General features: G+C 42.9%; 1 protein-coding gene across 3 annotated transcripts; it reads right to left on the bottom strand.

Annotated features, from left to right (window-relative positions):
* Nucleotides 1–635: 635 nt before the first annotated feature.
* LOC132955697 (GTP-binding protein REM 2-like) lies at nucleotides 636–11,619 on the bottom strand. Of its 3 annotated transcripts, none has more exons than XM_061028671.1 (6): nucleotides 11,544–11,619; nucleotides 10,881–10,950; nucleotides 8,042–8,351; nucleotides 7,876–7,949; nucleotides 5,251–5,428; nucleotides 636–999 (listed from the first exon to the last, which is right to left on the bottom strand). In XM_061028671.1, exons 2-6 carry the CDS (start codon nucleotides 10,941–10,943, stop codon nucleotides 707–709), a joined length of 918 nt encoding a protein of 305 aa, XP_060884654.1. In that variant the 5' UTR covers nucleotides 10,944–10,950; nucleotides 11,544–11,619; the 3' UTR covers nucleotides 636–706. The 3 variants fall into 3 exon arrangements, with proteins under 3 accessions (XP_060884654.1, XP_060884635.1, XP_060884644.1); XM_061028652.1 differs by lacking the exon at nucleotides 11,544–11,619 and adding an exon at nucleotides 11,032–11,270; XM_061028661.1 differs by lacking the exon at nucleotides 11,544–11,619 and adding an exon at nucleotides 11,060–11,268.
* Between the last annotated feature and the right edge of the window lie 1,487 nt (nucleotides 11,620–13,106).

Raw genomic sequence — 13,106 nt, 5'->3', positions numbered from 1 at the left:
TTTAATGTTTGTGTTCAGAAAATACAATTTACTGCACAAAATCAGCCTTCTCATCAGGGAATCTCTACGCTGCATACAGAGCACAGGTGTATGCACATATGTGATGCAGGTCTCCTTGACAACTGTAGCATGGCAACAACCCCTCCATATACAATATGTGCCTCCACTTCTCCTGCTCTGCTCTCTAAGTCTGGTGTTATCTCTTAAGTCTCTTCTCGCCTCGCTGGCATTTTTTACTATTCACCGCTTCCCGTCCTCATGGAAACCACAATGTACTGAAAGTAAAGGAGCACAACATGAATCATCAACAAAATCTAACCACACTAATGAGTCGTGGATGTGCGTGGTCATGACTTTGTCTCAGTTAAATGTGTTGGATGCATCCCCCGGGCGGAATTAAAAAAAAGGCAGAAATGCAGCAGGTTCCTCAAGACTCAAAAAAAGAAATTTATTAATCTGTCAAAACGTTGAAGGCAGTATTTATGCATCACTTCCATATTTTATTTACAACACTATTTCTTCTTCTTCTATGTTTACTCTAGTGTACAAAATGTCTATATTTACCTAACAGAAAAACATCACTAACATCTCCCTGTTTCCTCTGCTCACTCGGACATTGTCCTTCCATCTCTCTGTTTCCTTCACTCTCTTAGTTGGTATTCTTTTCTCTCAACAATATAACCATCAACCTCCCGTCGTTGTCCAATCACAGCGCCCCCAGGTCGTGGCACGAGCGGGACTTTTGCCTCAGGAACTTGCCCACCTCTCGCTCTCTCGGGTACCGGGGCACCAGGCTGGACAGGAAGCGTTTGGCCTTGGTGGTCATGCTCTCGCGTTGGCCGCCGCTCATCATGTCCTCCGCGGTGGCGCCCGGGGGCCACGGGGGCTGACCCCTCGCTAGTCGAACGGCGCACTCCAGGAGCTCGGGTGTGCGGTGGTCCAGAGAGGCGGAGATCTCCAGGTAGAGGCAGTTGTAGAGGGCGGCGCTGGACATCGCTTCTGAGAAGGAAAAAGGTGAATAAAGACAAGATGTTCAGTTTACTGTAACAGAGATGCTGACCTGAGCTAACTCTACTACTCCTAAATCAATACATGTCTTCTTTTAAAAGGATGAGACTCGGAAGCGTGTCGTAAATTCAATTTTGCAAAACACAGAAATTAAAAAGGTTTCAAGAATTCTGACAAGGGCGAATGCATCAGTGTCAGTACTCAGTGTCCATCATATCGTTCTTGAGGGGCTAAAATTATTCAGTGAATAAAAGACAAAATACCTTTCAGCCATTGTAAACATGTCAGGGGGGCGAGACGGGAGATAATGGAACAAAACATGAAGACAAAAGATGTGGGGGTTTGTTTTCCATCACACACTGGCAGACACCAGCTTTAACTACAAAAAGATGAAAACTGCAGATTTATTTAACCCAGTTTCCCTTTGGCAAAGACATCACACTGACAACATTAACTACTTAAAAAAAACATGATTTTACCATGAAGTACTAAAGATCAAAAATCTCTTTCCACAAGCAGCAGCGGCACAAATCCCATCTTATTAAAAAGCAACATATATATAAATAAAGAGAGATAGCCAATAAAACACAGAGATCAGCATTCTTCATGTTTCCCTTAAGTTCAATATAAACTGAATGTTTATAAGCCTGTATCATTCCCAGGGTGCATATTTGCAACATGCATGAATCACATCCTCTATTTTACTCATTTCCTAAAAGAGCTCTGCTGCAGAATTAATCAGTGGTGGAGGTTCATGTTTTATCTCTTCATTTCCGACTATGAGCCTCTCAGTCAACATAGCAAGAGAGAAGTAGTCAAGTAATGAGCTGCTGCAAACTCAAGCTTCTTTGTTGATACATTAGAGAAATAAATGTGCCGCCCTGGTTGCTAATATCATCTCAAATGGATCAATACATTATAAGATTCCATAATATCCTCATTTTTCGACTCTCATGTTGTCAGACTGAAACCTAAATAGAAGATTTGCCTTCATTGTCTTATACTGTCATAAGTAAAAACCCACATTACAGTCTCTGCCTTAAAGGTTTTTTTTATTTTTAGCTGATGTCTCTTTAAGGCCCCTGTCCAACTGGGACCACTTTTCTTCTGATTGGCCAGCTCTCTGGAAGCCTTCCAGGAGGGCAGAACGCTGCAGGGCTGCCAGGTGAGGGCTGGAAGAAGACGTTTCCACAGTTTACATTGAGCTTACAACAAGGCATTTAGCGCCCTCTGCAGACTCATCCTGGGATTACTCCAACATACATTTCTGTATGTATCATGTATCATCCTGCACTCTGGGGGTTTACAAAATTTTCCACCAGTTAAAAAGCGTTGTCGCAGCTAACAGTCCAATCGAATTCATCACAATGTTATGTCCCGCCTTCTATCTTGTGATTGGTTCTATCCTGTTTAAGTCACAAAACGGCAGGTAGATACTCTTGAAGTTCTGTTTCATGGAGACATTAAAGTGGCCCTTTTCAAAAAGCCTCAGTTCAGTATGCAGTGTGGACTTTTCAGTAGACTGAACCCTAGTGGTCATTCAGTATGCATTTTTTGTGTCCACCTCAGTAGACTGAACATTTCAGTATGGATACTAACTATACTAACTACTAACTAAAAACCAGGTTTTGTGCAGTATAGTTTGGATGCATCCTTTCAGGAAATTAATTGCAATTTAACACCCACACAAATTACGCCTCCAAATTAAAAAAAATGAGGATGAAAAAATAAATAAATGAGGATAGATGAGGCCGGTTCAGGTAACACGCCTATCGAATGTTAAGTTGTTGAATTGTTTTCATGAAATGTGACCTTTTGTATTATTTATTGAGCCATCGTGCATATCACATCTGAGTTGTAGTGTCAACAACATGAGGCGGGCTGATGACACCACTTCTACACTGAATGAATCAGACCAAGTAGGATCAAATATCAACCTACTGTGTGCACCTACTCAATAGTAGGTACTAACAGGATACAGCACAGAGAGAAGGGACTGTCTACTGTCAGATTGTGTAGGCACTTTGTGATGCACCCAGTATCTGTTTATCTGTTTGGAAAGGTAGCACATTAGATGTTTCTTGCCAAAATGCACCCTGGGAGTGGTATCCAACTTCCACCCGGATGTATTTATGTTTACAGGATTACACCTCCCACTTCAAGATTCAATCCTCTTCACAATAAATTGACATCTTTAAAGCATTATCTGTAATCATCGCCTGTTGAGTCATAATGAACGTTTTTAAGTTCAGAGGTCGACTGTGCCAACACAAAGTGAATCGTCCGCTGTTTAACTGTTACACTGACTCCCTTCTTACTCCCACACTGTGATGAAGCTGTCATACTGACGTTTCTATTTTCACATATTTCACCCTACGCCCGAGTTTACCCACAGAAATCGAGACCTGAAAAAGTCAACGACAACTGTGAAGACAAAACAAGAGGCCCTATTTTAATTTTTTTTACTTTTTTGGTTTTTAATGACTATTGAGAAAAAAGGTTTTGAATTGCTAAAATAGGTGTAATAATAATAATAATAGCTGCTGTGGTGGCACTCAGCTCGATGCAGGGTCAGGTGTGTGTGGCTGATTTGGCCTTGATTCAGACCAGGTGTGGGGAGTTTATATTTACTCTCTGTGCTGCTGACTCATCTCACTTTTAGAGGTAGGGAGAGGAGAGACTTTGCTTGTAGTGTGTATGTGTGTCATCAAAACCTGTAATTTGCGCGAGTCTCTATCAAACCACTTTCACATGTGCACTCCCAAAAATGTCTAAAGTATATCAGTAGGACTGCTCCTGAAATCCTCCTGATCTGGTTGTTCACACATGCACCTCACAGCAGGAGACTATCCCTGTGATGGGGGGGGGGGGGGTTCTCCTGAGACGAGACAAAACATAAAATGTGTAAGTAGTGGATGAAGCGACAGAGTCTGTATATGATGCTACTAAAGAGAATATTTCCATTTATATTAATGCTATGTGTAGTTTGACTGAATCCCAATATCAATAGAAGAGCTGAAAAGAACAAACTGGCAAACAGATAAAAACAGATTGTTCCCATCCCGATTGCAGGGAATAAACGTCACCTCCCCCTTCCACTCGCTCGAGGTTAATTCTCCTGATTTGATCCAGATAAGACAGTTCTCTTGGACTTTCTGCAGAATAAATACTGACTACATTTTAAACAGGAACATGAATCCACCCATAAACAAACATTAAACATACAGTATAATGGACAATGCCTGAGTTTAGTGACCCATCTGTTCCTGCAGGGGGCCGCCAGAGGCTCATCGGCAGCGGTCTCCATGCTGGAAATCCTGTTTCAGCCAACATTTCAGTCAACCTACAGTAACAACATGCTGAGCTTAGCTGGAGCTGAGGCTGGTTTTAAACCACTGAAAAACATCCTGTCTCTCAATAAGGGCAGCTACGCGCCTCCTTGTTAACAATGATTATCCTTCATAAAATCAAAACAGATGAGTCATCAAAAAAATTCAGCCCCCGTACAGCGTGTGCAGATCAAGACGTGAGCTAATCGGAACTATTTTGTTCTTTGAAACAGGCTGTAAACTAGGCCTGCACGATATGAGAAACATGAATTTGTATCCCTTATTACCTTTTTGCAACATGGTTCTCCTGAAAAAAAAAAAAAAGTGTTTCTTTTCACCACTAAATTTGCACCAATTAATCTGAGGGTAGCTGATAGCAATCTTTAGCCTCATCTGTCTGAATCAGAATGGTGTGAAAGCATGGGCCCAGGTTTCCATCCAGTTAAAATGTATACTGAGTGAGAAAGCACTGCTTGTTTACAAAAAATAATTTATCCCGATAAATTCAGACTTCTGCGATGTGTCCATAGTGAATGCTAATATTGCAATAACGGTGAAATAATGATTAATTGTGCAACCCTGCTGTAAACATGTTCATTTCCTGCTGTATTAACTGGCTTATTTGAATGGGTGTGTATGTGACTTCCAGTTCTTCTGCAGCCAGCCTCAAGTGGACGAACTGCATGGTTTTGCACTTTTTGCGCAGCTTCATTTTTCAACACCAGAAGTTGCCGCTTGAATCCACCAAACTTAAATGACAGAAAACAAAATTTGATCATTTCATTCTCCCCCATGGATCAAGATACCGCCTGTGTTGGTGCTGCTGGATGAAGAAATCTACTGCAGCAATTTCAAACTATTTGACCTTTACCAAAATAACCCAATAAAGCTGAAAACAAAAGGTGGGTCTTACCCTGAGCGGTGACCTCACGTGTGCGAACGAGGTCGCTCTTATTACCGACGAGGATGATGGGAGTTTGGGGCTGATTCTCTCTCAGGAGGAGTCTCAGCTGAGCGGTGCGATGGAAACTCCGCCTGTCAGTCACAGAGAAGACGAGGACGCACACCTCACACAGCAGAGCTGACAGGTCCTGAGGGACGGGAGAACTTTTATTTTCATTTACTGTCAAAACATTTTACTGTTCTGAATCATCACACACTAGCAGGACTCAGTCCAAAAAAAACATTATTTCCTTTTGACTTGTGCGCCCTGCAGAGGTCTCAGACTCCGGACGGAGACTGAGCACAAACATTTTTACTCTCCACTGCTCTCATAAATATTGTTGTCAGAGTCGTGTGTGTGCAGAGAAACAAGCGGAGGTGCAGACAAGTGAGAGCTCTATCTAAATCCCCCGTGGCTCAGTGAGAATTACTCCAGGAAAAAGCTGAAGCTGTAGTACACCTGAAGTTCCTGCTGACACACACATGCACTCATCCTCTCCAACAGAGAGAGACACCCACAAAAAATCCCTGAAAAACAAAAATATCCCTGTGAATAAATCCTTCACAAACTGACTGAACCTCCATCAGTCTTCAACCGGAGCTGCCGGGGTCCACTGACTTTTAGATTCATTTAAACTGAAGGAAACATTTTACACTCTAATGACAGACACAGATGTAACACCATAGATTATATAAGACGATCCCTAATTAATAAGGGCAGCTATTACAGCTTTTCTCACAACAAATAAAAAGTCATTATGCAAAGAGTAACACATCAACACAGACAGATTGTGTCATGAGTTCAGTTGTTTTCACACATCCACCCAAATCACATCGCAGTTTGACACATCTGCTCCGTGGGCAGCTCTCTCTCTCTCACACACACACACACACACACACACACACACACACACACACACACACACACACACACACACACACACACACACACACACACACACACACACACACACACACACTTGGATGCCTCTGAAGTGCACTCAAGGGAAAAGAGGAAAGATCTGCAAAACAACCTGATAATGAGCTTTTCCTCTGTAGACCACGTGCAGCAGATTTCATCTTTTGTCACACTCTTTCTGTGAGCTCTGCATCATATTAAACATCAACACATTTAACTATATTTGTTTATGGGGTTGAAGTTGCAATTCCTGTTGTGTTCTTTAAGGTGTGACTTTTTCTGTTTTTCTTTCCTGAATTAAACAACAACAGGATGATACTGACGTCAGCTATTAATGTTGCTCAGGAATAAAGACAGACGTGAATGTTCGATCTTTAAAGCAACAATATAAAAACTTTTTCACCTTGAAATGAAAGGCTAGAGGGAAATATTGGACAGGCTTTTACACGTTGGTGAGACCTTAGAGCAGAGTAACAGTAGGCACTATGCTGGATATGTGGATACACTATGTGTGTATCTCCACTGTGAAGCCAACTCACACTAAACCATAAACTACTTCATCTTGCTTTATTGTAGAAAGAATATGAACTAAAAGAAGACTGTTAACATTTATCGACTTACTTTTGTAATCCTTGGTTATATTCTAAAATGCGTGCAAAATGGACACTGGACCGTCTGTATACCTGTGGGCGTGATTGCCAGTGGCAGCGTGTGTGTGTATGTTTCTGTGTGTATCCGACAGAATTCACATTGGAGTGTGTGTGTGTATGGAGGAGAGCTTGGGGGGTCCCCGTCTCTCAGCCCTCTGTCCCATTAAAACTCAATTTGACTGTATCAGCAAATGCACTCATATTAAACTGTAGTAGGTGTGCTGTTGTGCATCCTGTGTGTGTGTGTGTGTGTGTGGAACAAGCTCAGTGGACGTGACCCTGTGAAGCCTCTATTAGTCTCCATCAGGAACAAACTGCACCCCAGTCTTTAGACTTTAGACCAGGATTTAGGTGATCAAGGCACAGTCGATTTCCAGGTCCCCAAGATAGGAATGCAAAATCCTCCCCACGGGATCGTTGATGGACGGCTTGCCTGATCAACAAAGTGTCTCCAGATAACACTTATGAGTTGACGCTATACAAATAAAAATTGATTGATTGATTGATTGAGCTCATTTGCTCTTAAACCAACATTAGTGCTGGACGAAAACATCACAACTGCATCAGGTGGAAAAAAGGAAAGACACCTGCTCTGTGCCTCACGACATTCTGCGGCACAACTAGGTCACAAATATAGCTAAGATACCGACAAGATATTTGATTCAGCAAACAATAATGTTACCACCTCACTACATTGTAATGTAGTTTTAATACTCCATCTCTTATTGACTTAAACATCTTTTACTGCACTACTGAAAAATACACTCAGAAAGGTTCATCATATAAACCCTTATATAAACATATAACTACAATAGGTTGATAACAGTCAATATTTATCAGCCCTATCATACATCCCTTCTTTTCCACATGAGTGTTGAGATAGAAATATAATTAGACTGTAAGTGAAGAAGTTTGAGCTCTGAGGCCTCAGGACATCTGACAAGACCTCCTCTATATGAAAATATATACAGCACACTGAGGAGGAATAATGAGGGGGCGGAAGGGGGGGGGTTGTTGTTGGCCTCACCTGTCTCCAGTTGTCATAGATAATGATGGTGCTGTCCTCGTCGTCCACAGTGACTGTGCGTACATAACCCTCCCCTGAGGACAGACAGCAGCCGTTAGGTCACACGGGAGAAATGCCCACTGGGATTTATTCACCTGCTGCTCACCACCTCCACAGAGCTCTGTACCTTCAGAATCCACAGACGCAGCACGGTCCATGTCCCCCGCCAAAGCGAGGGCCAGAGACGACTTCCCCACGCCGTTCTGCCCCAGCAGGGCGACCCTCAGAGGCCCCTCAGGTCGGCTCTCCACAGAAATGGTCAGGGTGTCGTCCAGCGCCGGGGTGAATCTGATCGGGGATGCCGAGGGTCCCGCCGCCCCCGACGCCCAGTCGCAGTCATCGTGGACGGCTTCTTCTCGTCTGAGCTGGTGTTTGATGGGCAGAGGGGTGCTGCCTCTGCGGACGGTCGGCGTGCTGGACAGAGTCATGCTGTCACACTGCAGAGGGAACATGGAGGGACACGCTGGCTTTATGTAACATTTAAGGCTGGTCTGTATGCAGACTGCTGCCTCTTACATAACACTGGTAATGGCAGCAGCACCCTGAGCCACATTTGCATGATGGTGTGATCATTTAGCTGCTTAATATTGTTACTGCACCTCCATAAAGCCAGGGGACTTTCAGCTGACTGTGTGCAAACACATCCTGCACTTTACCCATTTTAATGAGACCATCATGAGGACACTGGATTCTCACTGTATAACACCCAAATCTTTCAAACTTCACACCCCCACTTTAGGCTGAAACACAGTCTTTCCATCAGCTACTTGCATATTCAATCCAACTAAACTCCTAACCAAAGGACATGATGCAATGAATCATCATACATAACCTTAGTGAACAGTGAAAACATGGTCAACTTAACAGCTCTGTACATTTCATATATTTTCTACGCTTTAAAGAGATGTCTGAGTGCTGACGGTTGCCATACTGGAAATACTGACCATCAAACTTTCGGTCAACCTTACGACAGGCAAAGAGCTGAGGTGGGCCTTAAAGGCTTTATATGCAATTGTTCACACTTAATTGTAATATAAATAAAGTATATCCTCTGAAAATAACTCTGTGAGTCATGACTGTCTACAATGGGTATAACACCCGAGTCCCACTGTCTGTGATGTTTTCAGAGTTTTCAGAGTCCTATCTTCAGTTTGTTTACATCGTCAGGACGGCCGGCTGACTCCTCCCCTCATGTATAAAAGTTGTTTAATTGAGGGACTAGAGAAAAGAAGAATAACATACTGTACTCACTGCTTAACTGTGCTTCTAGATCACACTCATTTCAGGTAAATTTACATGCAGTGTGAAGATACGAGCAGAATAAAGATCGCTAGCATTAGCATGCTAACACAACAATGCAGCGCGAGTTGTTTTGGTTTCATGCTGGTGCTCAAGGGCGACACCTACTGGATCAAAAAATCGCATATAAAGCCTTTAACAGCTCTGTCCATTTCATATATTTTCTACTTTTAACAGCGATGTCTGAGTGCTGACGGTTGCCATACTGGAAATGCTGACCATCAAACTTTCAGTCAACCTTTACGAGGTGGGCCTTAAGCGTCCTGACAAACCTTTTCAAGGTCCTGCAGTAAGATGTATCCTTCATAAAATAAAAACAGTGGACAGTGTGTGCTGATAGACTTCATTATTCAGACAAATGTTGTTTTTTTGTACCAGGCTGTAAACATGTTTCTTTTTACTGTAAAATTGTGCATTTTTTAATAGATGTGTATGTGACTTCCTGGTCTTTTGGAGGCAGCCTCAAGTGGAAACTCGAGGAACTGCAGTTTTTTTTTACACTTTGTGCAAACCCATAGCATTGGCTATATTTTTCAGCGCTCATGGTTGTAATGCATGCTATCCTTCCAGGTTATATCAGAAGACATAAGACAACACGACTTCTGCTGTGTTACATGTTCATGCTGTTTGATTTCTGAGTTCAGAAAAACGAGTTTCAAAGTTATAAAATGCATGTGAACGCCTGCTCAAGTTGGAACAACAACTTGGAAAATCCGGAAAGAATTTGGTGCCCGCCTTGACTTCATATTCGTCATCATCATGGCTGCCAAAAAAATGTTTTTGTTACTAGAAAGACACTTTTCATCTGTTCATGTTTTGCGTTATGCTCAAATATGATTTGTTCTATTTTATTACCATATCTTCCTTGTGACAGCCACGTTATTATCCGTTGTTATTGTTACAATGTCCCTGAATATCTGAATTGAAAGCACAACTTCCCAACGCAGAAACTGGGACCATCTGAGGAGCACATTGCAGCAAAAGCATGGGGACTGTGGAGCATGCTCAGGATGCCTATAGCTCAGTGTGGGTCTGATTGAGGTGTATCACATTATAGGTGTGTTAGTTTGTCTTACTAGTCATTTGATTTAGTACCATTTCATTCAGACTGACATGTTTATATGAATGTTGAAAGTCCAGATTTAGCCACACAGAGAAACATTTATTTGGATTTTTCTCTGAATTTCAAACTTGTCTCCTGGTTTAAGATCTGTGTTTAAACCTATTCATCAACTCCATCATACAGTCTGTGTGGACCAAATACAAAACAAACAAAGAAGAGAAAGAACATCAATCCTACAGGCTTTACAAATTGTGGAATTATCATGCATTGACTTCTGATCCTTTTAATGTTGCACATCATTTAATCAAAAGCCTACACTTTTACGTGATGCTTTAAAAAGCTTACACATTTCCCTAGAAAGCAAAGCTTTAGATTTAGAGAGTAAAAAAAAGGAAAGTGGTTGTAAAGCAGGACACCCCCTCTCTGCACTTCCACCCACCTAAACAAACACACACACACACACACACACACACACACACACACACACACAGGCAGCTCCATCAGAGTATCAAACATCACCACAACCAACCTTTTTACCCCAAATCTGATTGGCTGATTTAAATGAGGACGTGATTATAATAATTGGAGGCTCGCGCTGCCTTACCTTGCTCTCTTCCTCCTCCGCGTGGAGCCTTCTGTCGTCTTCTGTCGGCACATCTGTCGGCATCTGCAAACTGAGAGACCGACCGGGGATTAGGACTCCAAATGTCACAGAACACCGACCCCCCCCACCCCCCACCCTCATCCCCACTCACTTTGAAAACCCGAGCAGCATCATCTCACCTGTCTCACGCGGAGCTCTGCAACTACAAAGTATAGGCACCGTCACTCTCTCGCGCGCACTCTGCTCTCTCTCTATCACACACTCTCTCTCTCTCTCTCTCTCTCTCTCTATCATACACTCTCTCTCTCTCTCTCTCTCTCTCTCTCTCTCTCTATCAGGTTAGAGCCCAGGTCCAGCTCTGCAGTCGGCACCACCGTCACTCATCACCTCTCTCTCTCTCTCTTCCTCTCTCTCTCTCCCCCTCTCTCTCTCTCTCTCTCCCCCCTCTCTCCCCCCTCTCTCTCTCTCTCTCTCCCTCTCTCTCTCTCCCTCTCTCTCTCTCTCTCTCTCTCTCTCTCCCCCTCTCTCTCTCTCTCCCTCTCTCTCTCTCTCTCTCTCTGACTTGTCAAGTTAAAATTTGGACTTCCTGCCAGAGGAGAGGAGTGATGAAAACACCTGCCCCTCCTCCTCCAAACCCTCCCACCCCCCTCTTCTGGGACTCACGCGCTGTCAGAGTTTCCTGCAGGTGCATGCAGCGCGTGGAGCTGAGCTGCAGAAAAGCTTTAAAATGCTCAGTGTCACGAATCTCTCCCCCTGACCCCCTGAAAAATGGAGGCGATATCAAGAGTGGCCACTAGGGGGCAGCACAACACAAGTCTTGTCTTTAATGGCCATTCACTTGAGTGTGACTTTTTGTGTTTTCTTTTTCCATGGAGAATACATCATGAAAATGTGTCATGATGGGGTTTTCCTTTTATAAAAAAGAAGCATGACACCTTTCCTACTTCCTGTCTTTCTAACCATTTGAAACCCCTCTTCTTCCCTCGTATCTGTTTGAAGACTCACATGCCTCATTTCTGAAATCAAGTTATTCCAGAGCCAGATCCAAGGAGTGTATTTAGACATGTTTTCTGTCAAAAAGTGAGTGTGTCCCTGAGCGCTGGTCTGTCCCTCCCACACAAAGCCACAATAGACTCCGGCAGTGAGCAGCCAGGGCGCTATTATAGCCCTAATCCTGCTCCCATTATACCGGCCAGAGAGAGAGCGAGAGACACAGAGAGGGAGGTAGAGCCGAAGATGAGGTCATCCCAAACAGAGCACACCCAGGGTCACTGCCTCACTATAGAGGCACACAGATAAAGAGACAGAGAGAGAGAGAGAGGCATGGAGCCGGGGCGAGCTGCAGAGAAAACGTGGGAGATGCTCAGATCAGGTGAATGGAAGAGGTTAAAACCTGTAAGCACGCTTGCACAATAACACAATACAGCAGCACACGGGGAAGGTAAAATTCTGTTTATTTCAGATTGCATATGAAACCACACTACAACAGGAGCAGGAAGCCGGGATAATGGCTGTCATTTTATTTGAACTCTATTCACAATTGGATAAAATAAAGAAACTGTAGGAAGGTAAAAATACACGCTAGTGGAATAAAACCAAATAAATCAGTACATAAATAAACAATAAATACTGAATAAATAAGTGAATAAATAAAAAGAACAATTTATTTTAACCTACACCCAAAAACAAAATAAATAGCTCTAATTAATGCATGAACCCTGGCAATGATCTCATGAAGGTGTCTCCATGAAAAAGAGAATTTTAATGCATTTTTTAATCCCTGCACTTTTAAGTTTTTTTGTTCCATAGTTCCCACAGAGTCCAGTCGAGCTCTGTGTTGGTGCATGTTGCATAAATTTGGTGATGGTCCCTGTTACAGAGGTGTTTAATTCTGCCTTAAAATAGCTCCTCTAGTTTGGACACAGCCACACAAATCATGCCACACTCTTTACGCCTGCTGCGGTGGGTTTATTTTGCAGGCGCACACGCCTCTGTTTGTATGTTAAAAAAACTCATCCTGTGGAGAGCAAACTGCAAAAGTCTCTCCTGTGAAAATCAGCTTTTCTGACTAGCAAAAAGTTAGATATCTTTGCTAAAAAAAAGAGCATTATTCTCACTATTTCTTTAGCACAATCACTGGAAGATCCTCATTAAAAAGGTATCCTTGTACATTCTGTCATCTAGATGATTATTCATGTTACAAAGAATCACAAGTCCTGGTGAGCT

This window comes from Labrus mixtus, chromosome 3, assembly GCF_963584025.1.
Source record: "Labrus mixtus chromosome 3, fLabMix1.1, whole genome shotgun sequence".
NCBI lineage: Eukaryota > Metazoa > Chordata > Actinopteri > Labriformes > Labridae > Labrus > Labrus mixtus.
This window is presented reverse-complemented; position numbering and strand designations above follow the sequence as displayed.